The sequence below is a fragment of the Lithobates pipiens genome, unplaced genomic scaffold (genome assembly GCF_037356315.1).
Source record: "Lithobates pipiens isolate NorthernLeopardFrog02 unplaced genomic scaffold, aLitPip1_a1.2 Scaffold_16, whole genome shotgun sequence".
NCBI lineage: Eukaryota > Metazoa > Chordata > Amphibia > Anura > Ranidae > Lithobates > Lithobates pipiens.
Window position 1 is genome coordinate 640918369 of NW_027507748.1, and position 25669 is coordinate 640944037.

The 25669-nt window shown below is 45.1% G+C and overlaps 2 protein-coding genes across 4 annotated transcripts in view; one reads left to right on the top strand and one right to left on the bottom strand.

The window, feature by feature from the left end:
• Nucleotides 1–2714, bottom strand: part of ARL11 (ARF like GTPase 11) — a 96267-nt gene extending 93553 nt beyond the window's left edge. Inside the window, exon 1 of one of the 2 annotated variants that reach the window (XM_077484293.1) lies at nt 2643–2714. The gene's annotated coding sequence lies outside the window, so the exon portion shown is untranslated. The remainder of the gene's footprint in view (nt 1–2642) is intronic. The other variant, XM_077484290.1, reaches the window with a different exon arrangement.
• Nucleotides 2715–2864: 150 nt separating this feature from the next.
• Nucleotides 2865–25669, top strand: part of RCBTB1 (RCC1 and BTB domain containing protein 1) — a 68142-nt gene continuing 45337 nt past the window's right edge. For both annotated transcript variants that reach the window (XM_077484288.1, XM_077484287.1), the window contains exons 1-3: nt 2865–3037; nt 20109–20273; nt 20792–20942. In XM_077484288.1, coding sequence (XP_077340414.1) covers nt 2873–3037; nt 20109–20273; nt 20792–20942 — 481 coding nt within the window. In that variant the 5' untranslated portion in view covers nt 2865–2872. The remainder of the gene's footprint in view (nt 3038–20108; nt 20274–20791; nt 20943–25669) is intronic.

Consider the following 25669-nt stretch of genomic DNA (forward strand, 5'->3'; position numbering starts at 1 on the left):
AATACACTGATGTGTAAATGAGGGGAGTTTAACCAGTTCAACACTAAACCTTTTTATGACATTTGTTGGTTTTCAAGTTAAAATCATTTTTCTTTTCCTATAAAATTACTTAGAACCCCCAAACATATTTATCTATCTATCTCTTTAGCGGAGACCCTAGAGAATAAAATGGTGGTTGTTGCAATATTTTGTCACACTGAATTTGCCCAACGGTCATTCAAATGCAATTTTTTGTTGATTATGTAGGACCAGAAGGTGCCCGATCATCTCTATGGTCCAACGGTTACATAGAAGGTGAGGTTGAAAAAAAGACACAAGTCCAACCTATGTGTGTGATTATGTGTCAGTATTACATTGTATATCCCTGTATGTTGTGAATCTAACAAACTGGAAGTGAAGAGTATTTTGTCACCATTTTATTTTCTGGGGTCGCTGCTTGAAAAAAAAAAAAAAAAAAGTTTGGAAGCTCAAAAGCCCCATATACACTATCAGATTTTCTGCTGATTTTGGTCTTCAGATTTACCAAAACCATGTAGTGCAATGGCCTGCCTGATTGAAACTTCTAAGGTTTGACCTCATATTAAATGGTTTTGGTAAATATGAAGGAAAAAAAAAAATCAGCAGAAAATCCGATGTGTGTTTGGGGCTTAAGTAGTTTTCTAGCAAAAAATAAATACTGATTTTTACATGTAGAAGTGTCAGAATAGGCTTGGAAGGCAAATGGTTAAATTGGTAGTAACTCTCCACCGTGTAAAGCATGTATCAAACAAAAGACCCACGGGATGAATCCAGCCCGCAAGGCCATTTCTGTGGTGTTTGCACTTATCCTGCATCCCCCTCGTCTCCACCCAAACCTTTCCTCAGCAGTAGAGAAAAAAGCCCCATACACACTATCAGATTTTTCTCTATGCTCAGAGAGGCATGTCTCTGCTGCCTACTGCTGAGATTGGGGGGGGGGGGGGGGGGGGGGGAGAGACATTCCTCCGGTGAAGTGCAGAAGCTGTAAGAGTTCTGTCCTCTCTGCTTGCAACTGCTGAGACGAATGGAAGCAGAAACATGCCTCTCTGCAGCTGCGTGGAGAAATGCAGGAGCTGTTCTGTTCTTCCCCCTCATTTCAGCAGTAGGCAGCAGAGAGGAGGACAGAACAGCTCCTGCATTTCTCCACGCAGCTGCAGAGAGGCATGTCTCTGCTTCCCCCAGTCTCAGCAGTCAGAACTCCATCAGCTTCTGCACTTCTGTGTGCAGCTGCGGAGTGGTATGAAGTGACAGAACTCCTCCTACAGATCCTGCGCCTCTCTGTGCAGCCGGAGCACCCGCTTGTCTCTGCCTCCCCTGGTTTCAGCATACAGCAGACTACAGCCCTCCTCCAGACCCTGCACTTTCTGCTTTCCAGCTCCCCTCCTCAGCTTCTTCCTGGGAGCAGCACAAAGGGGGTGGCGGTGTACACTATGATATAAGAGAGGGTGGGGGACTCTTGAGTGATGATGGTGAGGGGGCTCTGGACATCTAGTTTTACAGATAGAACCAGCCCTTTGAGGGCAACCATGATGCTGATGTGGTCCATGATGGAATTCAGTTTGCCACCCCTGACTTAAAGCATTCTGAGATGACTTAGGCCCCTTTCACGTGGGGTGACTTCACTAAGCACAATCTGCTTCCTCAACGAGGATCTCTCCGCAGAAAACTTGTCCAGGTCCGCTATGCAGAGTGGACACGGAAAAAGCCTGCTGTTCTCTATGGGGCAATCAGATGGAAACGGACCACCTCTCCGTTTCCATCTGATAGAGGGATGGGCAATAGGACCACCATCCGTTTGTTTTTGGTGGACAGGATAGCATCATGCATAGAAGAAACTGGAAGGCCTGATCGGGTCCGCCTGAAAACCTGATTGGACAGCCTGTGTGAAAGGGGCCTTAGCGGTAGGTATCTTTCGTGGTATCACAAGCCGTGGCACTTGGGAGGTTTTAGAAATTTTTGGTAGAAATTACATCACTGGTGGGTGCCCCCCACCGATAGGACAGCACACTCAGTACATCATTAATCCCATCCCAAGGGGGCCAGCCGATTGAGGATTTTCTGAAGCCCCCCCCCCATGTCACTCACAGTGAACATCGACATTTCAGAATTCGCACAAGGAGCTCCACACTTTTTACTGCACATGATTACGTCTCACACAGGACATAGGACGGAATGACACCACCTTGTATGGAATCAGCAGACAACGGCAACACCGGGGTCACCTGGAATATGGGATTAAGAAATAAAGTTGGAAAAAGTAAGAAACGTACTTTGGGGATAAAAAGTATGGAGGTGTACGGGAAATGTTCATCATAGCACTCTTATGGGGGTGTGCAGCTTAGTTTACTATCACTTTAAGTGGATGAGGCTTGCGTTTATTGTCACTTTGAATGAAAGTTGTTGTCCTGGAAGAAGTGAGGATCACAGGAGGTGACAACGTCCAGTCCTGAGGACACAAGGTGATGTCTAGCAGTGGTCACCACTCCAGGAGGACCATAGAGTAACCTGAGCTCCCCATAGACCGTCCCCTCCCCCGGTTCCTATCACAGACTTTCCGCCGCCGTACATGCAGCTGGCAGCCTTTTCCCCATCATGCACAGCAAAGCCGCACACCTCACACAAACCTGAATACACGAACACACCGGCTGCCGCACCGCACTCAACGCTGCTACTTATACACTGACGTCACGTCCAATCCTGTCAAGAGAAAGGGGGAGGGGGCGCCGGAATCCCTCCACCAATCGCAACTCCCGGACAGCAGGTAGAACCAATCAGAAAAAGATACTTAAGACACCGGGGACCCGTGGGGTGTGGTTTTCTTTTTTGGCTTATCAGCGATAGCGGGTCACGTGCCATGGCCTACCCCCTCCTCCACCCGCTGTGGGAGCGCGAGCTGAACGTCAGGTCCAGGAGCAGAGCGCGGGCAGGAGGGAGCCAGACACAGCGGAGGGGCGGCAGACGGCAACGGAGACCCACCCTCCTCATACCGATAGACAAGCCCGCTCCCCCAGGCTTTCCGGTAAGGGGAGGGGGCTGCCTGCCTGTTGTTACGGTTTCCTGAATGTGTAGAGACCGGCGGACACCTGGTGTCAGGGATGTGTACACACTCCATAACATCACTGTGTCATTAAAAGGTGTCCCCCTCCGGGAGATTTCCCTACACTTCCTGTTCTAGAGTCAAAACCGGAAGTGAGAAGCCCTTCTAGTACATAGTAATCGCCAGAACTTGTGTCCCCTCTGTGGGGGGCTTATACTGGGACAAATGGAGCTCATTCACATCAGAGCAGGGTCCCTTAACCCTTATGCTGCCAGAGCTGTGTGTTTCACCTCGTGAAAGGTTTAGTATTTGTTACTTAAAAGTTAAAATCTGTACTTTTTTTTTTTTTTTTTTTTTTTTAACCAGGAAATTAGCGAATGTGTGTATTAGAGCTGCACAATTAATCGTCACAGATCGTTATCTTGACTAAAGCCTTTCACAATTCTGTCTATGCAGAGGATTCTCTGCTCTTCTGAAGCCACAGTCCTGGAAAGGAAGACAAAAACTGGGCAGCCTGCCAAGAATCACAACTTTCTTTATCAGTTGAACTTAAAGGGATTGTAAAGTAATTTTTTTTTTTTTTTTTTTTTTTTTTTAACAAACATGTTACACTTGCCTCCACTTTCGAGGGGTGAGGTAAGTAAAACGGGGGGGGGGGGGGGGGGGCTGGGGGCGCTGGTGTCCTATCATATATGGTCCCTCATCAGATAGTGACCGCTGTGTACTGCGCATGCGAAGCACACACATGTTCCGTAAATAGCCGAAGAACGGCGCCTGCGCCGTGACTCCAGGTTCTATCCCCACCATCCGAGTAGGAATATAAAAGAGCTGAGCTCAGCGAGCCTGAGCCCCAAGCGTGGCGAGCGGCCCTCTAACTTTTACAACCCTATGTCCGCTTGGATGGTGGGGCTACCACCTCCACTCACGGCGCAGGCGCCATTCATCTTTCGGAAATTTTCCAAAGATTCTTCTGCGCAATACGGGGCGGACACTATATGATGACAGGACACTATCTGCCAGAACATCGGCACCGTGAGATGTTTTTTCACCTTAATGCATAGAATGCATAAACATTTACCTTTACAACCCCTTTAAGTAATAAACATTGTAACAATTTGTCAATGGAATAGTGTGTGTGTAAGTGAAAAAGTTTAACCACTTAAACACTAAACTTTTTTTACATTTGTTGGTTTCAAGATAAAAAATGTTTTCATTTTTTTGGTAGAAGATTACCTAGAACCCCCAAATATATATATATATATATATATATATATATATATATATATATATATATATATCACGCACACACACCAGTGCTGCACATTTCTGGCCAAAATGAGAATCACAATTATTTTTTTTTTGCTTAGAATATAAAGATCAAATTCTTGCGACGTAAAATCTTTCACATTAAAAAAAGAGAGGCTAACTTTACTTGTTTAATTCATAAAAGTATTTTTTTCCCAAAAAATTGCATTGTAAAGGCCGCTGCGCAAATACAGCGTGCCACCATTTTATTCTCTAGGGTGTCTAAAATAAATATATAGATGGATTTTACGTTGCAAGAATTTGATCTTTTTATTCTAAGCAAAAAAGAAATTGCGATTCTCATTTTGGCCAGAATCGTGCAGCACTGGTGTGTGTGTGTATATATGTATGTGTATATAAACAATCGACAATTAATCGGTTACTATTTTCATAATCGCTTAATCGGCCAGTAACAAATTGGGGTTAAAGTTAATGAGTCTGATATTTACTAGATTGACCCTTTAATAGTATATGCAGTATATATCCCCTCTAATAGTACCGGTATATACAGTATCTCTCTCCTCTAATAGATATACAGTATATCTCTTCTGTCTGTTGTTCTCAGCGTGGATTAGATATTTTGCTCCCTAACCATATAGTTGGTTATTTATATTTACTACTGCATAGAGATATTTAAGAATAAATTGCTTTTAAAACTTTTTTTTTTTTAAACAGGAGTGCTTTATTGTCAAACAATTATAGACAGTACAGTAGCTCAGAATACAGTTCTACATACATCAAGACCGGAACATAGTATGGTACAGAACACATTTACAAGTATTCATACAGTCGAGTTATTAAGAGTCAGGCAGCAAGACATAGTAGTAGAGAAGTAACCCCGGTCGTCAAAAGATTCAAGGAATCAGCCACCTCTGTATTATAGCTCCCGCCAACAGATAGAGGGGGGCGGGGGACATTCAGGTTAAGCCAGGTATTTAAGTGGTCAAAAATCTCCAACCAAAATCTAGATAGCTTACGGCATTCCCAGAACATATGGAGGTACGTCCCTAGTTCCGACTTGCAACGGGGGCAGTGAGGATCCCTTGCAGGGTAGATCCTGGCCAAGCGCACGGGGGTATGATACACTCTGTGTAGAAATTTAGTTTGAATACGTTTGTCCCCCGCCGAGATAACCAACTTGGGGGCCCCGCTCCAAGCAGTCCTCCCAATCCTCCCTCTCCAGTGTGGGGATTTCGGCCTTCCATTTGTCCCAAAGCGAGTTCAGTTTAGAAGAGTCTATTGGGAAAATGGTGCGGTACAACTCGGACAGAGGTTTACGTGGGCCATCCCCTGTAAAGAGCTCCTCCAACGGACTAAGTTGCAAAACCGGGGGGTCAGGAAATTGAGCTCTGGCCGCATGGCGTAATTGGGCATACCTGAAATACATCCAGCCAGGGAGCGCATGGGAGAGGGTCAGCTGATGGAGTGATAACAAGTTACCCAATGACATGATATCTCCCAAGGTTTTAATACCGAAACGCGCCCACACCTGTGTGTCCGGGATCGTTCTAAAATGCGGCAGATTAGTATTACCCCATAAGGGCTGGGCCGGAGACCAGCACCCCGACCGCTTAAACCTGCGCTCGGTCACACTCCAGACTTTAATTGTCGCCCTCGTCGGCCCAGGGAGAGTAGCATACGCCTTCACCCCCCTGTAGACCAAATTTTCGTAGATCCTGCAGGGAGCCCAGAAGAGCAGCCTCAAGGCACACCGCTGCGTTGGATCTCCGCGCCGCAAAAACCACCAAGAGACGGTGACCAACATAGCAGCCCAGTAGTAGACTCGCAGATTGGGAAGAGCAAGGCCTCCCAAACTCACCGCTGCCTGCAGCGTGGATTTGGCCAGCCGGGGGGGGCGGAGCCGTTCCATATAAAGGAACCAATACACTTGTCCACCTCCTGAAAAAACGTCCCCGGTATCCAGTCCGGGCAATTCCGGAATATATAGTTGAATTTGGGCAGAACTATCATTTTAATGATATTTATGCGTCCCACCAAATTCAGCGGGAGCCCAGACCACGACCGACATCTCTCTCAGTAGGCGGAGAAGGGGAAGCACATTTAGGGTGTAGTATTTTGTATAATATCTAGTCACCATCACCCCTAGGTATTTAAATTCAGTGGCCCATTGTAGCAGCATATTACCAGACGATGGGGGTGCTTGAGCATCCAGGGGGAAAAGGATCGATTTGGACCAATTTATGCGGATACCCGAAAAGGAACCAAATTGATTAAAAAGCGTGAGCGCGGCCGTTAGGGGTGGGCCTGTGTCATTCAGATAAAGCAGGGCATCGTCGGCGTAGAGGGAGATTTTTTTCTTCCAGGGCACCCTTCCGTAAACCCCGTATCACAGGCGACTCCCGAATCAAAATCACCAAAGGCTCCAGAGCCCAGGCAAACAGACCGGGTGACGGGGCATCCCTGCCTGGTCGTTGGTACGCACTCTGGCCCTTGGAGCCCTGTAGAGCAATCTCACCCACCTCAAAAACTTGGGGCCAAGCCCAAAACTTTGGAGTACCTCCCAAAGGAAATCCCAACTTAAACTTTACATATTAACTAAATTATACACCACACATTTTTTAGGTTATTAACCGATTAATCGAAACAATCGGCCAACTAATAGATTATGAAAATAATTTAGTTGCAGCTATATATATATTTATATATATTTTTTTCTGACAAGAATCACAACATTCTTTATCAGTTGAACTTCAGTATAAACGTTGTAATAATTTGTCAATGGAACAGACTTTGGCCCCTTTCACACACGCAGACTGTTCAGATCAGCCTGTTAGTTTTTGCAGCGGAATGGTCGCTCCATACAGCTCTATGGAGAGTCGGATGTCAGCAACATGTCCACTGACATCCGATCCACAATCCAGACAGATGCAAACCCTATTTTCCATCCGTCTGGCGGATTGGATAAAAACTGACAGGCGGTCTGTAATCTGATTATTATTTTAAAAAAAAGTGTGAAAGATTTTATGTCGTGAGAATCGTGATCTTTTTATTCAAAGAAAAAATAAATAAAGTGCAGCTCTTGTTCAATAAATGATTAAATAATCGGACCAGTGAAACGTGCACAAATGGTGACAATCCAAAACCAAAATAAAGTGGCATTCAAACAAAATCAATATTAACATGCAAATGTGCAATAAAACAAATTCATGTGTCCATAAATCATAAATGTCGATAGAAATATCAAAAAAATCCAACAGATAGTGTGACTTAATTGAATAAAAATAATATACTTGACCTTGTGGGACCCGTCACCTTTTAATTACCACTAATAAGATGGGGGCTTACCAGATCATCAGCGACCCCCTGTTTAACCACTTTCAGACCGGACCATTTTGCTGGTAAATGACCAGAGGTCTTTTTACACTTTGGCACTGCGCTGCTTTAACTGGTAATTGCGCGGTCATGCAATGTTGTACCCAAACAAAATTTGCGTCCTTTTCTTCCCACAAATAGAGCTTTCTTTTGATGGTATTTGATTGCCTCTGCGATTTTTATTTTTTGCGATATAAACGTAAAAAGACCGCAAATTTTGAAAAAAAATGATATTTTCTACTTTTTGTTATTAGAAAAATCCAATAAACTCAATTTTAGTCATACATTTAGGCCAAAATGTATTCAGCCACATGTCTTTGGTAAAAAAAAAGTCAATAATTGTATATTTATTGGTTTGCGCAAAAGTTGTCACATCTACAAACTAAGGTACGTTTTCTGGAATTTACGCAGCTTTTAGTTTACGACTGCCTATCTCATTTCTTGAGGTGCTAAAATGACAGGGCAGTACAAAACCCCCCCAAATGACCCCATTTTGGAAAGTAGACCCCCTAAGGAAATTGATAAGAGGCATGTTGAGCCCATTGAATATTTTATTTTTTTGCCTCAAGCGATTGAATAATGACAAAAAAAAAATTTTTTTTTTTTTTTACACAAAGTTGTCACTAAATGATATATTGCTCACACATGCTATGGGCGTATGTGAAATGACACCCCAAAATAAATTCTGCTGCTTCTCCTGAGTACGGGGATACCACATATGTGGGACTTTTTGGGAGCCTAGCCGCGTACAGGGCCCCGAAAACCAAGCACCGCCTTCAGGCTTTCTAAGGGCGTAAATTTTTGATTTCACGCCTCACTACCTATTACAGTTTTGAAGGCCATAAAATGCCAAGATGGCACAAAACCCCCACAAATGACCCCATTTTAGAAAGTAGACACCCCAAGCTATTTGCTGAGAGGCATGTTGAGTCCATGGAATATTTTATATTTTGCCACAAGTTGCGGGAAAATTACAAACTTTTTTTTTTTTTATTTTTTTTTCACAAAGTTGTCACTAAATGATATATTGCTCATGCATGCCATGGGCATATGTGAAATGACACCCCAAAATAAATTCTGCTGCTTCTCCTGAGTACGGGGATACCACATATGTGGGACTTTTTGGGAGCCTAGCCGCGTACGGGGCCCCGAAAACCAAGCACCGCCTTCAGGCTTTCTAAGGGCGTAATTTTTTGAGTTCACTTCTCACTACCTATTACAGTTTTGAAGGCCATAAAATGCCAAGATGGCACAAAACCCCCACAAATGACCCCATTTTAGAAAGTAGACACCCCAAGCTATTTGCTGAGAGGCATGTTGAGTCCATGGAATATTTTATATTTTGCCACAAGTTGCGGGAAAATTACAAACTTTTTTTTTTTTTCACAAAGTTGTCACTAAATGATATATTGCTCACGCATGCCATGGGCATATGTGAAATGACACCCCAAAATAAATTCTGCTGCTTCTCCTGAGTACGGGGATACCACATATGTGGGACTTTTTGGGAGCCTAGCCGCGTACGGGGCCCCAAAAACCAAGCACCGCCTTCAGGCTTTCTAAGGGCGTTACAGTTTTGAAGGCCATAAAATGCCAAGATGGCACAAACCCCCCCCCCCAAATGACCCCATTTTAGAAAGTAGACACCCCTAAATTTAGGGGTACACTAGTGAGACTAGGTAATAAATGGCGGGTGCCCTGAAACTATAAAAAAATAACTAACCAACCAGCGTCACCTGTAACAGTTATATGGTGATCACTGGTGAAAGGGTTAACTAGGGGGCAATCAGGGGGCTTTATGCGGTAGTATATGGGGGTCCCTGGCGCTATAAAAAGCTGCGGCGAACCTAAATACCTACCTGCCTAACTAGCGTCACCTGTGACACTAATACAGCGATCAGAAAAACGATCGCTTATTAGGCTGGGTTCACACTGGAGCGATGCGGGAACGCCACGAATGCGCGGCGGGTTCCCGCATCGCATGCCTCCCGGCGGCAGTTCACACTGCCCTATGCGAACTGCTGGGAGTGTCAGTGAAATGTTAATGACACCCCCAGATCAGTTCGCATATCGCAGTGCGATCTGCAAACTTGGATCGCATGGTGTGAACACCCATGCGATCCGATTCTGCTGCGGACCAAAAAAAGGGTCCCGTGCGAGTTTGCGGCGGGTGCGACACGAATTCAGCCATACTATCTGTATAGCTGAACTCGAATCGCACAGAGATCGGATGTGATTTGCACTGCAGTGCGGTGCGAATCACATCCGTTCTCATAAACCGCTGCAATGTGAACCCAGCCTTAGTGACACTGGCGACGGGGGGTGATCACGGGGTTAAACCTTTATTGGGGGGGTTAGGGGGGTACCTTAGAACTAAAGGGGGCTAACCCTAACTGCCCTAACAGTTATTAGTCACAAATGACACCTGCCGGGTGATCAGGGGGTTAAACCTTTATTAGGTAATAAATGGCGGGTGCCCTGAAACTATAAAAAAATAACTAACCAACCAGCGTCACCTGTAACAGTTATATGGTGATCACTGGTGAAAGGGTTAACTAGGGGGCAATCAGGGGGCTTTATGCGGTAGTATATGGGGGTCCCTAGCGCTATAAAAAGCTGCGGCGAACCTAAATACCTACCTGCCTAACTAGCGTCACCTGTGACACTAATACGGCGATCAGAAAAATGATCGCTTATTAGGCTGGGTTCACACTGGAGCGATGCGGGAACGCCGCGAATCCGCGGCGGGTTCCCGCATCGCATGCCTCCAGGCGGCAGTTCACACTGCCCTATGCGAACTGCTGGGAGTGTCAGTGAAATGTTACTGACACCCCCAGATCAGTTCGCATATCGCAGTGCGATCTGCAAACTCGGATCGCATGGTGTGAACACCCATGCGATCCGATTCTGCTGCGGGCCAAAAAAAGGGTCCCGTGCGAATTTGCGGCGGGTGCGGCGGGTGTGGCGGGTGCGGCGAATGGCTGAACTCGAATCGCACAGAGATCGGATGTGATTTGCACTGCAGTGCGGTGCGAATCACATTCGTTCTCATAAACCGCTGCAATGTGAACCCAGCCTTAGTGACACTGGCGACGGGGGGTGATCACGGGGTTAAACCTTTATTGGGGGGGTTAGGGGGGTACATTAGAACTAAAGGGGGCTAACCCTAACTGCCCTAACAGTTATTACAGTCACAAATGACACCAATGCAAAAAAAAAAAAAAAAAAAAAAAAAATGACATTGGTGTCACTGTGACTGGGGGGGCAGGGGTAATTGGGGGGGTGATCGGGGGGTAAAGGGGGGGTGTGAGTGTGCCTGGCATGTTCTACTGTGTGTGGGATGTGTTGGTGCAACTCACTGATCCGCTCTCCTCCGTGTCGGAACGAAAAATACCGACACGGAGGAGAGAATACATCACTTCCTCTCCTGTGTTTACATTACAGGAGAGGAAGTGATGTCACCGAGGATTTCCATTCGTCGGGAGCGATCGCGAGGGGGTGGCCATGAATGAATGGCCGTCCCCTCGTCCGGGATCGCTCCCGAACGAAAACCGACCGCCGCAGGCACCGGGCGGGGGCCCGATCGGGCCCCCGACCCGCGGGAGGCAAATCACGTACATGTACGTGCTTATGCCTGCCCGTGCCATTCTGCCGACGTACATCGGCGTGAGGCGGTCGGCAAGTGGTTAAGGGAGGTCAGTCAGCGTGTCTCTCCTATCTGCAGACTCCGCACCTCAGGTCACCGCAAACTGCCCAAACATTTAAAAATGGTTAAGTCCTGTTGCGCACAACCTCGCTAGGGGAACTAGGTATAAACTAAAGAAAGCTGCTCACATATAAAAGTGTTCTCTACACTCAAAATAACAAATAAAGGGGGCGTTTTATGTGGCACTAACTAAAATATTACTAAATGCGTACTTGCCAAACTAATATAAATATATTGATAAAATATATAAATATAAATTCATACAGTGCATAAAAATGTGCAAAAAAAAGTAGCAAAAATGGTGCAAAGCAATAAAGTATCAATATAACATAATATCAATAATAAAGTGCATCAGAAAATGACAGTATGACAAAAATGAATCAATCAATAAGTCCATGCAATAGTGCAAATAGTGCAAATCACAACGTATTTATGCCAAAAAACTTCTTAGAGCTCCAATAAGTAAAAAATAAATATCCGGTGCAAAGTGCAAAAATGTAAACCGTCCACTCTGAAAAATGTGCAATCCGTCCAACAGATGATGGTAATCATGCAATGTGAGTAATAAGTGCAATATACACCATTCCTTTAACCTTCAGTGCTTTACGTGCACCCCTTGTTTCGCCCAGCCTCTCACCTCTAATCAAGGTCCCTAAGGACCGGATCACGCTTGAGGGGTGGTTGGTAAGCAGTCTTCCACCTCTTATAAATACCACCTCCGGGACATCAGCTATTTCCTCCAATATCCACAATCCGGTTAATATACAAGAGAATAAGGGGGCCTCCAATGAGTAGTAAAGTTAATCCACTTTATTAATAAAAAATATCCACACTTACATTACAATAATGGAATTCACAGATGTAAACAGCGGTGCTTCTGGTCTCGGCCGTGACCGGAAGTAGCGAACGACACCTCAACTCCTCCCTATTTTTTGGCATAAATACGTTATGTGATTTGCGCTATTTGCACTATTGCATGGACATTTTTGTCATACTGTCATTTTCTGATGCACTTTATTATTGATATGTTATATTGATACTTTATGCACTTTATTGCTTCCCAAACATTTGCCAGCGTGAAGGCTCATGCAAAATAAAGTGCTCCGACTCGTGTGATATAGTTTAAATGATGGTGTTTTATTCCTGCGCTACCACTGGTGATCTATCAAATGCCAAGGGCTGCTGCTACTACTGAAATGTCACACCGTATCCACTTAATATGAAGCTGAAGATATGTTGGTGTTGCGCTGCCCCTATATTAAATAACCCTCTGAGGGTGATAAGTATAATGCCTAGTTACACAAATCAAGCAGATAAGTAAACACTCTCCAGAGGTGATATAAGTGAACCACCCTAATAATAAACAAATGATATACAAGAAAACAACAAAGAATATACCTAGACCAAAAAAGAGGGTGCCCTCTCCTGATCACATGGAAATAAAAATATAAAATAAATAAACTTAGGATTAAACAAAAAATATATAGTAGTAAACGCACTATAGAGCTGCCTGTAACATACGTTATACCCAAATGAATCCGGCCTCTATAGATTAAATATATTAAAATCCATCAAAAAAGAAAAAGTAAAAAGATGTAAATATTCAAGTCCATAAATAAACAGCAGTCTCATTTAAGTGCAAGTGTTTTGTGCAAACTTGTGCAAATTCAACTGAAGTGTGGATCTCCCAGTGCTTAATCCCGCTGTGATCACACTTTAGTGGGCAGTGTCCCCTTACCTATAGCAAGGAGGAACTCTCATAAAAGTATATAGATTTCTTTCTCTCTTCTCCCCTGTTAAATCCGGTCACCACCTCCTTTAAATTTTATTCTTATTGCTCCATAGGACCCAATAGATTGAGAGAGGGAATACCATAGTGTTTCATTTCATACACAGGGTACTCACACATTAATAGATAGAAAAAAGACTTTCTAATAATCAGCAGAGTGTACATCCACAGTCAGCGTCCTTCCTGGGGTCTCTCCCTTTCCCTCTCCCTTTCCCTCTCCCTTTCCCTCTCCCTTTCCCTCTCCCTTTCCCTCTCCCTTTCCCTCTCCCTTTCCCTCTCCCTTTCCCTCTCCCTTTCCCTCTCCCTTTCCCTCTCCCTTTCCCTCTCCCGGGGTGCAGAGCACGTACCTGGTCGGGGGTCCTGGCAGGGTGCTGGGCGGTTGGTGGTCCAATCATTTTTTTTTTTTCTCCATTTTGGCTGCTGTTTTGAGTGTCTGTGTGCTGCCATGTGGGGGGACTGGCCGCTGCAGGAACCTCGGTTATTTTCCTGGAGTCCAGCATGTCCCCATATGTGGCGTTGCTGAGACAGCGAGGGATCGTAATCGCGGGTTACCTGGATGACCTCCTGAGAGCAGCTTCTGCCTCAGAATCAAGGGAGCATGTGGCAATCACCATACAGACTCTCTGGGAGTTTGGTTAGGTGTTGAACCTCCAGAAGTCGGTGTTGGTGCCGACTCAACACCTGGAGTACCTGGGGTTGATTCTGGACTCGGAGGCGAGAGTCTTTCTCCCTTCGGACAAGCTTCAGACTCTTCAATCTGCATTGCAGTTATTGATGTCCTGTGGGTCGTTGCTGCGTTTTTTGTATGCAAGTTCTGGGTCTCATGGTAGCCACTTTCGAGGCAGTACCGTATGCATAATTCCACTCGAGTCTTGCAGAAAGATCCTGAATGGGACAAATCTCCGACATCCCCAAATTGCCAAATTCGGGTGAGCCAGCCAGTCAGGCATTCACTTCTCTGGTGGCTGAGGTCTCCAGCCCTTCGGTCTGGGAAGTCATTCCTTCCTCTTCATTGGATGGTGATCACAATGGACGCCAGCCTGACTGGCTGGGGGGGAGTTTGGGGCATACAGTCGGCCCAGGGTTGCTCAATGCAGGAAGAATCCCGCCTGCCCGAAGAATGTGCAGGAGCTTCGGGCGATCAGGCGGTGCCTCTCCACATGGTCACAGGGGCAGTCAGAATCCAGTTGGACAATGCCACGGCAGCGGCATATGTCAATCAAGGAGCTCAGCTGCTGCGCTGGAGGTCTCACATCCTACAGTGGACAGATCGGCGCGTGCTGGCTCTGTCAGCCGTATACATTCCGGGCATAGAAAACTGGCAGCCGGACTACCTGTCGTCAGTTGCTGGACCAGGGGGAATGGTCACTGCATACAGAAGTGTTTCGGCTCATTTTCTTGAGGGGCATGCCAGATGTGGATCTCTGGGCAGACGTGTCAGATGCGTTGGTGGCACCATGGGGCATTATTGGCTGATTTTATGCCTTTCCCCTGCTCAGAATCCTCCCTCGTCTGCTATTTCGAGTGGAGGCCGAGGGTATTCCAGTGATTCTCATTGCCCCACATTGGCCTCGACGTCCTTGGTACGCCGACATAGTATGAATGGTGGCGGATGTTCCTTGGTGGCTGCCGATGCGAGAGGACCTTCTGTCGCAAAACCACCATTTGAAAACGTTGGGGAGATCCTGTTGACACACTCTCAGAAAGAAGTCTTTCTAGTGGCTATTGCATCTGCAAGGCTGGTTTCTGAGTTGGCGGCCTTGTCATGCAAGTCTCCTTACGTTGGTGTTTCACAAGGATAAGGCGGTGCTGCATCAGCAGCCTTCTTCCGGGCTTTTCATCGAAATGAGGACATTGTGCTCCCGTCTTTATGTCCTCAGCCGTCGCATCCCAAGGAGACTGCTTTACATTCTTTTGGATGTGATTCGAGCTCAGGGTGTATCTGTCTGCTACAGCTCCTTTTTTGGAGGTCGGACTCTCTGTAGCGGTTGCTGGTCCGAAGAAGGGCCTGGTGGTCTCGTCAGCCACCATTTCTCGATGGATCACAGATCGTGGTTCAGGCTTATGCCATAAGGGGGTGAGCGCCTCCCTTTCCTGTCATGGCACATTCTACCAGGGCAATTGGTGCCTCCTTGGGCTTTCCGCTATAAAGTCTGTTTCCCAGGTGTGTAAGGCGGTGACCTGGTCATCCGTTCACTTTCACCAAATTTTACAAAGTTGATGTGGGCGCATCTTCAGATGCGTGCTTCGGCCGCAAGGTTTTGCAGACGGCTGATTGAGGTTGCAACTCCTGAGGAGGAATTCCATTTGATATGGGTGGAGTTTTTTCTTTCTATTCCCACCGCTCGTTTTTGACACTGCTTGGGGATGTCCCTATGGTCAAGATTAAAGTGCTGTGTCTGTCCATGGACGAAAGAAAATAGGATTTTGGTACTCACCGTAAAATCCTTTTCTCCGATGTTCATTGACGGACACAGCACCCACCCCTCCTGTTTGTACTGCTTTTTGAAGAACTTCTGGAAGCAGAATGAGGGATTATAGCCAGTAGGACCGTCCCTGGGCAGTGCTATGTTTTTTTTTGTGTTCTGCCTAGTCCTCTCCTAAAGGTGGCGATATAACCCTAAGTTCAAGATTAAAGTGCTGTGTCTGTCAATGAACATCAGAGAAGGATTTTACGGGAAGTACAAAAATCCTTTTTACCACAAATAGTACTTTATTTCGGTATTTGATCGCCTCTGCAGTTTTTATTTTTTGCGCTATAAACAGAGCGATAATTTAGAAAAATTTTCTTTTTACTTTTTGCTATATTATTAAATATCCCCCAAAAATAAACTCGCTTAGGCCAATATGTATTCTACATATAGTTGGTAAAAAAATCGCAATAAGCGTATATTGATTGGTTTGCGCAAAAGCATTTACAAAATAGGGGATAGATTTATAGCTTTTTTTAAAATGTATAAACTAGTAATGTCGGCCTATATTTTTTTTTTTTTTTTTTTTTATCTTGACTGCAACATGGCAGACACATCGGACAATTTTGACACTTTCTTTTTGGAACCATTACTGTAAAGTCACTGGCAGTGAAGGGGTTAACGGTGTTTCCTGGGAGGTGGTTCTAACTGAAGGGGGAGGGACTAATTACAGGAAGTGACAGATAGTGGTTCCTAGCTAATAGGAACACACGATCTGTCACTCCTGTTAGAAAAGGGAAGTGTGTTTACACACTCGTCCCTGTTCTGTGTCTCCAGCTCACAATCGCTCGTGGCAGTGAGCATCGGCATCCCCGTTGTGCAGCGGGCGCGCGCCTGCTATCCGGTCACCATGAGCCCATGTACAGTTAGGTGGTTTCGCGCAGGGGAGCCAACCTGGCCCAGTAAAACTGCAGCGGCTGGTCCAGAATTGGTTAATGCAGGGGTAGGCAACCTTTAGAGATGGAGATCTACTTGAACAACATTAAGTCAAAGATCACTGGACACAGTGTCCTGGTGGAGCCGGTTTATACCAGAATGTGGTGCTAGAAAGGCATGTTCCATGTGTTTTCTGCAGTGTTTAAAAACCCACTGCCTTTGCAACCTACTACGGGTGATGATTGTTAACCGTTTCCAGACCGGCGCACACCAAAGTATGTCGGCAGAATGGCACAGCTGGACAAATGGGTGTACCTGTACGTCCCCTTAAATTTTCCGCCACGCCATCACGTGCGTGACGGTTGGGACATCCGTGAGTCGGGTCGCAGGCCCCGCGATAGTCACAAGGGAGAGGAAGAACTGGGAGATGATGTAAACGAGCATCTCCCCGTTCTGCCTAGTGACACTGATTTCTAATCCCTGTGATCGGGAGAAGAGATCAGTGACGTGTCACACATAGCCACACTCCCCAGGATACACTTAACCCTTACACTGCCCCCTAGGGGTTAACCCCTTTACTGCCAGTGTCATTTACACAGGAATCAGTGCATTTGTATAGCACTGATTGCTGTATAAATGACAAAAATATAAAAAAACTAATGTCGCAGTCACAATAAAAATCACTGATCGCTGCCATTACTAGTAAAAAAAAAAGTATAAAAATGCCATAAAACTATCCCCTATTGTTAAACTTTTGTGCAAACCAATCAAACGCTTATTGCAATTGTTTTTTCTTTAACCAAAAATATGTAGAAGAATACGTATCGGCCTAAACTGAGGGAATTTTTTTTTTTTTTTTATATATATATTTTTGGGGGATAATTATAGCAAAACTTAAAAAATGTGTTTTTGTTTTTTTTTCCACAATTTATAAATAAAAACCGCGGAGGTGATCAAATACCACCAAAAAGCTCTATTTGTGGGGAAAAAAAGGACGTCCATTTTTTTTTTTTTTTTTTTGTGAGCCACGTCGCAGGACCGTGCAATTGTCAGTGACTCCATGCTGAATTGCAAAAAGTGCTCTGGTCAGGAAGGGGGTAAAAATCTTCTGGGGCTGAAGCAGTTAAACCCAAATGTACCGTATATACTCGAGTATAGGCCGACCCGAATATAAGCCGAGGCCCCCAATTTACCCCCAAAAAAACTGGCAAACTTATTGACTCGTGTATAAGCCGAGGGTGAGACATGCCTGTCCATCCCTGTGTGTGTGTCCGTCCATCCCTGTGTGTCCGTCCATCCCTGTGTGTCCGTCCATCCATCCCTGTGTGTGTGTGTGTCCATCCATCCATCCATCCATCCCTGTGTGTGTGTGTGTCCATCCATCCATCCCTGTGTGTGTGTGTGTCTCCATCCATCCATCCATCCCTGTGTGTGTGTGTCTCCATCCATCCATCCCTGTGTGTCTCCATCCATCCATCCATCCCTGTGTGTGTGTGTGTGTGTGTGTGTGTGTGTGTGTGTGTATCCATCCATCCCTGTGTGTGTGTGTCTCCATCCGTGTGTGTGTGTGTGTGTGTGTGTGTGTGTGTGTGTGTCCAGCCTACCTGTGTCCCGAGCCTCCGTCCCGTGCCTTGCCTCCTTGCCTCCGTCCCGTGCCGTGCCTTACCTCCGTCCCGTGTCGTGCCTTGCCTTGCCTCCGTCCCGTCCCCGTCCCGTGCCGTGCCTTGCCTTGCCTCCGTCCCGTGCCCTCTTCGTCGGCGCCTCGGCGGCCATTGTAAAATTCAAAAGCCGCGCCTCCGCCTTCGCCTGTGATAGGCGGAACACTGAATTTCCCAGCAGCCTGTGTTCCGCCTATCACGGACATCGTATCATCCTCGTCCGTAGTACGAGGATGAGACGATGTCCGTGATAGGCGGAACACAGGCTGCTGGGAAATTCAGTGTTCCGCCTATCACAGGCGAAGGCGGAGCCGGAGGCGCGGCTTTTGAATTATAGAATGGCCGCTGTCTGTCTGCTCGACACGCTGATCGAGCGGGCAGACAGCGATGACTCGAGTATAAGCCGAGGGGGGCACTTTCAGCCTCAAAAAAGAGGCTGAAAATCTCGGCTTATACTCGAGTATATACGGTAGATTGGGATTTGTTTGTGAGCAAAAAATAAAATAAGTATTACAACTACAAGTGCAGGGATCAGGAGTGGGTTGGGGGGGTTATGTTGCGAAGGGTGGTAGAAGTGTTAACCTGCCCCCTTCACATCAACCCCCCCCCCCTGCACACACTAGTGTTATCTTCTGCCCATTTTCCCTATAGCAATGACCACTGACTTCCCTCCTATAGCAGTGTTCCATAATTGCATCCTACCTCTGCAGTCTGCACCACAGCAGGGATTGGGGAAAAAAAAGCACAGTTCTGGACAATCACCTGTGGGTTAACTTAAAAAGTTAACTTGGGCAGCTCCTTCCACCCTCTGACCTGAGCTGTGCTTGCTCTCATTCCCCACTGCTCACTGATGACAGGGGCATGGGGAGAGAAGAACTGAAGGCGTGGCTGGTGGCGGAGAAAGAACCAGTCGGATAGAAGGCAAGGGGTCAGCTCTGCGGTGCAGACCTGCCGACTATGTGTAGCAACCCTTTAATACCTGGAGCCCCATCTCTGTCCAGTGATGTGCACGAGTGCCTTGACTGAGACTTTCCCTCCTGATTGGCTGAGACAGATCAGTGTCGCTATTGACTCCCACTTCTGTCATTCAGTGTCAGTTAGCCAGTCAAGGGAGAGTGGGTGGGGCTGAACCATGGCTCTGTGTTTGAATGAACACGGAGCTTCGGCTCGGGTGCCCCCATAGCAAGCTGCTTGCTGTGGGGGCACTCGACAGGAGGGAGGGGCAGTGAGTGCTGGGAAGAGACCTAAAAGGAGGATCTGGGCTGCTCTGTGCAAAACAGAGCAGGTAAGTAACTTAAACAAAACAAAAAACTTTATCACTTTAAAGCAATCCTTCATGCAGGGCAAAGTAACAGTTGCATGAATGCACCCCTTCCTTTCCTACCCCTCTGCTGCTCTGTTCAGCCGTTGGCAATACCTGGTTCTTCGAGGTTGGGAGGAAAATGTGACTCGCGCCACATTCTTTTATGACAGTTCTGGTGATTGGGCAAGTCATGTTACACTGGTTGAGCGGAGAGCTAGTGATTCTGTGCTTACATGGCATTTCTCTCAATTTGCTTGGAGGCTAAATGACAGTGTGTACTGTTTTACTGAGGGGCCATTAAAGTACATCCTTGGTTTTACCTGCATGAATGTCCAGATTCATTTAACATTGGTAAAAATAGTCCATTTGTGAATAGAATGGTAACTGCAGACTTGAACTTACTCATGCCCTTACCACGCAAAAACACAATACTTTTGTGCAGTGTAATTGTCCATGCTTCACTATGTGTTGCCAACCAAAATGTGGTGATGACATAAGCGAGATCATATATTATGCTACCAAATCTTGAATGGCTACTGAAGTACCTTTTTTTTATTTTTTTTTTTTTTTTTTTTTTATTTTTTTTTTTTTTTCTCCCACTGTTCTTTGTAGGTGTTGAAACCTGGTATCCCTGATGTGAAACACTATAGAGACATGGTTGATTTTGGAAAGTGGCCTTTATTCACTTTGCTGTCACCCCAGGAGGTGTCCTCCATTCGGCAAGCCTGTGTTTTTGGTACTTGTGCCAATGAAGTTATTTACACTACTGACCATGAGGTAAGTTGTAAGCCATTTCTTCCTCCTTTCCACCTTAAAACACTGTCCTCCATAACCAGTTTAATTGCTGCTAGGCAGTTTTAGATTGGCCAGGCTTCCATATCGCAACAATCCATCTTGCTCTAAATGTTCAGTAAAGTTGGGTGGGAGTAATGTTCAGTAGTTTAAGGTCCAGTGGAGTGAAAAAAATCATGCATAAAGTGACTTTGCCATCAGCTTCTGGTGGATTTTCCAAAGTAAGAGCATGCAATTCAGATTGGAAATTGGAAGAATGGCTCACAAGAATTGGGAGCGGAGGAAAGCATTCCACAGAAACACAAATGGTAACGAAAAGCAAGAGGATCTTAATACTTTCAAGTTATCAAAAACTTGTCTAGTTTCATGCTAAATAGGGGGCAACCAAGTGTAGAATGTGAGAGCCAGGGTAAAAACTTCAGACATTACCAGTTGTCCTCAACTGTGTTTAGAACTTGTTTGTAGTGTACACAGCCTATTAATGGTCTTGGTTTATTTTGCAGGTATTTGCATTTGGGCAGAATTGCAGTAATTGTCTTGGAACTGGAGATAATCAAAGCACTATGGTCCCAAAGAGACTTGATGTCCTTTGTGGCAAGAAAATAACTGGCATTAGTTATGGCAGCGGCCCTCATGTCCTGGTCTGTACCGAAGGTATGTGACGCCATACTTCCTTTGTGGCAAGAAAATAACTGACATTAGCTATGGAATTGGCCCTCATGGCCTGGTTTCTACTGAAGGTACACTAAATGCTTTACCTCCATACAATTGTCATATACATAACTACATTGTGCCTGTTTAACGGGCATTTCCTCTTCCTATAAGGAAAGCCTATGGCTCCTATGCTTCCTATAGGTCTTATATCTTCGTCTGATGTTTGTTTTGAGTCAGTAGCATCAACTGACTTTGTACCGCTGATATAAAATGTAATTGGTTAACTCCTTCCCGCCAACTGTTGTCGTATATGCGGTCCCACAGCAGTGGGTATTTATCCATGAGGTCGCATATACAGTATGTGTCCCAGTGTTTGTGCTGAGAGCACGCTACACACCGTGTTCCCAGCTTAATGACCAATCTTACTGAGAGCCCTGGGTTTTGTACTAGTGATCCTGGTCACCTGATTGCTGAGATAGCCTTTGGCTATCATGATGCTTGGTCATGGTGCAGCCCGCACCTGTTTTTGTGTGTGTGTTTTTTTTTATTTATTTTTTTTTCTAAATGAAAACCAAGATAAATTGTATCTTTCTCTTTGCAGGGGAGAAATATGTAAATAAGTATTAAACAATAAAAATGAATGGCTAGGTCATTGTCAGGGTTAGTGTTGGAGTCAAGGTAAGGGGCAAAAGTCAGGGTCAGTATATTTTTGGACAGTGTTTAACCGCTTCAACTCCGGAAGATTTTACCCCCTTCCTGACCAGAGCACTTTTTGTGATTCGGCACTGCGTTGCTTTAACCCTTTCATGACTAAGCCTATTTTTGGCATTTGGTGTTTACAAGTTAAAATCCATATTTTTTGCTAGAAATTTACTTGGAACCCCCAAACATATATATTTAGCAGAGACTCTAGAGAATAAAACGGCGATTGTTGCAATATTTTGTCACACGGTATTTGCGCAGCGGTGTTTTAAACGCAACTTTTTGGGAAAAGGGACATTTTCATGAATTAAAAAAAAGAAACAGTAAAATTGGCCCAATTTTTTTGCATAATAGAAAGATAATGTTACGCCGAGTAAATGGATACCAAACATGTCACACTTTATAATTGCACGCACTAGTGGATTGACAAAGTACGGTACCTAAAAATCTCAATAGGCGACGCTTTAAATTTTTTTTTTTTTTTTACGGTTAGCGTTAGAGGAGGTCTAGTGCTAGAATTATTGCTCTCGCTCTAACAATCGCGGCGATACCTCGCATGTGTAATTTGAACACCGTTTACATATGCGGGCACGACGTCCGTATGCGTTTTCTTTTCTTCGTGAGCTCGCGGGGACGGCGGGCGCTTTAAACATTTATTTATTTTAAAATTGTTTTAAAAAACTAAAAATGGGATCACTTTTATTGCTTTCACAAGGGATGTTTACAATAATAGGTGGTGACAGGTACTCTTTATGGAGGGATGGGGGGGGTCTAAAAGACCCCCCCCCCATCCCTCCTTTACACTTCAATAGATTCAGTTGGCCGAAAACGGCGATTCTGAATACTGTTTTTTTTTTTTTTTTTTTTTTTTTTTAAACCGGCACCATTGTCAGCCAAGTAAACGGGAAGTGACGTCATGACGTCGCTTCCGTGTTTACTATTAGGATACTGAAACGAAGCAGATTACGGCTTCATTCCAGTTCCTCCCCAGCAGCCGGAGGCATTGGAGCTTGAATTGGTGCTCCTGATTGAGGGGGAGCATCAGTAACAGCGGCGGGAGGGGGGGACATCCCCTCCCGCTCCTCCGGAATAACAGCCGAGTGGCTTTTAGCCGCTTCGGTTGTTATGGCTGGATAGCCAATCGCCCGCTGTAAAAAAAACGGTACCGGGATGATGCCTGCAGGTGCGGGCATCATCCTGGTATAACCCCCGGAAGCCGAGTACGCACATCTGCATACACTCGGCGGGAAGGGGTTAAATGACAAATACGCGGTCATGCGGCGTTGCGCCTAAACAAAATTGACGTCCTCCTTTTTTTTGCCACAAATAGAGCTTTCTTTTAGTGGTATTTGATCACCTCTGCAGTTTGTTGCTTGCGCTATAAACAAATTACAATTTTGAAGAAAAAAGCAATATTTTTTACCTTTTCTATAATAAATATCCCCCAAAAATAAACAATTTTTTTTCTCAGTTTAGGCCAATATGTATTCTACATATTTTTGGTTAAAAAAATCGCAATAGGCGTATGTTTTGGTTTGCGCAAAAGTTATAGTGTTTACAAAATAGGAGAATTATTTTTTTTATAAAAATGCCATCAAACTTTCTATTGGTAATGGCTGCGATCTGAGATTTTATCGTGACTGCGACATGGCCGTTGGACACTTTTGACACTATTTTGGGACCATTGTCATTTATACAGCAATCAGTGCTATAAAATGCATGGATTACTGTGTAAATGACACTGGCAGGGAAGGGGGTTAACCACTAGGGGGCGATGAAGGGGTTACATGTGTCCTAGGGAGTGATTTTAATTGGGGGGGGGGGGGAGATGGGCTTTAACTCACGACAGCGATCACTGCTCCCGATGACAATAGTGATCTGTCATGTCACAAGGTAGAACGAGGAAATGCCTTGTTTACATAGGCACTTCCCCGTTCTGCAGCTCTGTGACACGATCGCTGAGACCGGTGGACATAGAGTTCGCCGGTCACACTGTACGGGCGCGTGTGCCTGCTAGCCCCACCAATTAAAGGGGATGTACAGGTATGCCCATTTTGCCCACTGCTGCCATTATGCCAACGTATATAGTGTATCTGCGTGCAGTGGTTGGCAAGTGGTTAGATTTTTTTTTTTTTTAAACTAGTACTAATGTCAGTGGGGTTTATTTACTAAAGCTGAACAAAATTGTCTTTTTGCGCTTTAAACAGTGACAGTTTAGGCCAATATTTATTCTACATATTTTTGGTAAACAAATCACAAAAGGCGTGTATTGATGGGTTTGTGTAAAAATGATTGCGTCTACAAACTATGGGATAGATTTAGGGACTTTTATTTATACTTACTGGTAATGGCGGTGATTTTTTTATTTTTTATTGCAGGGCTGCGACATTGCGGAAGACAAATCTGACCCCCTAAATTACTGTTTGTGTTTTTTTGGGGACCAGTGACATTATTGCATTGATCAGTGCTAGAAAATGCACTGATCGATGCATAAATAACACTAGGTGGTAGTCAAGGGGTTAAATGTGTTCCCTAAGGGTGTTCTAACTATAGGGGGATGGGCTGCCTGGGACATGATGGAGATCGCTTTTCACAATCACTGGGAACAGCAGATCTGAGTTGTCCCCTGTCAGAACGGGGCTCTGCCTTGTTTACAAAGGCAGTCCCCCCCGTTCTGCCTCTGTGTATATCAATTTCAGGGGGCTGGCGTGCGCCCGCAATCTCACATGCACGGACTATTGTACGGGAACGTCGGTTCCTGCAGGAGAGCCAACCTGCTGCAAGTGTGACGGCTGGTCAGCAAGTGGTAAATTAACCACTTTAAGACCAGCCGTTGCAATTGTACAGCTACGGCGATTCGGGCAATAGGACCAACTTGCTGTAGTATATCGCTTTGTGCAATAGTGGGTGGCCAGCAGACATCACGGCAGCTGACCACGCGCATCGGCTCAGGCGATGTCTGCCGGCCACCCGCAATCGCTCCACAGAGCCAGAATGGGGATCTGTCAATGTAAACAAACATATCCCTGTTCTGTCAGGGGAGTAGAGAGCTTGTCTGTTCCTAGTGATCGGGAACAGCAATCTCTCTCCTCCAGTCAGTACACTGTCCCCCACAGTTACAAATGCCTTTCAGGGAACACATTTAACTCCTTGATCACCACTAGTGTTAACACATTCCATGCCAGTGTCATTTATACATTAAAAAACAAAGGGTGGTGATGCGCTCCCAACGTAACAGTATCACTATAAAATTGTAAAAAAAATAATTGTCACAATCTCACTTTGATATGAATTTATAAGTTATTTTTTACAATACCACCCTTTGTTTTTTGATTTTGAGCTTTGACTCATACGGTGTGTGCAGCACCCATCCAGGTATTCTAAATACCTTCCCCATAGTGGCGCAGGAGCCTTCTGTTACCGTCATTTATACATTGTTCAGTGAATTTTTATAGCACTGATCGCTGTATAAATGTCAATGGTCCCAAAGGTGTCAAATGTCCGCTCTATCTGCCACAATGTTGCAGTCCCGCTAAAAATCGTTGATCACTGCCATTACAGGTAAAAAAAATTAATAAATGCCATAAATCTATTCCCCCAATTTGTAGACGCTATAACTTTTGTGCAAGCCAAATCAATATATGCCTATTGCATTATTTTTGTTTAAAAAAAAAAAAAAAAAAATGCAGAATACATATTGGCCTAAACTGGTGTTGTTTGTTTGTTTTTGTTTGTTTGTTTTTTTCTTTAGATGATATAGCAAAAAAATTTTTTCTCATAATTCTAGTTTTTGTTTATAGCGCAAAAAACAATCGCAGAGGTGATCAAATACCACCAAAAAAGCTATTTCTTATCGTACCTTGCGGGGCACAGAGCCATAGTAGTTACTATGTGGGTTATAGGCCACCTTCAGGTGATGGAGGCTGGCATGCCTTAAATTAAAAAGTGCACTCCCTATATAACCCCTCCAACTTTTGGGAATACCTCCAGTTTTTTCACCAATGTCTAAGATGTTGGTCACGAGT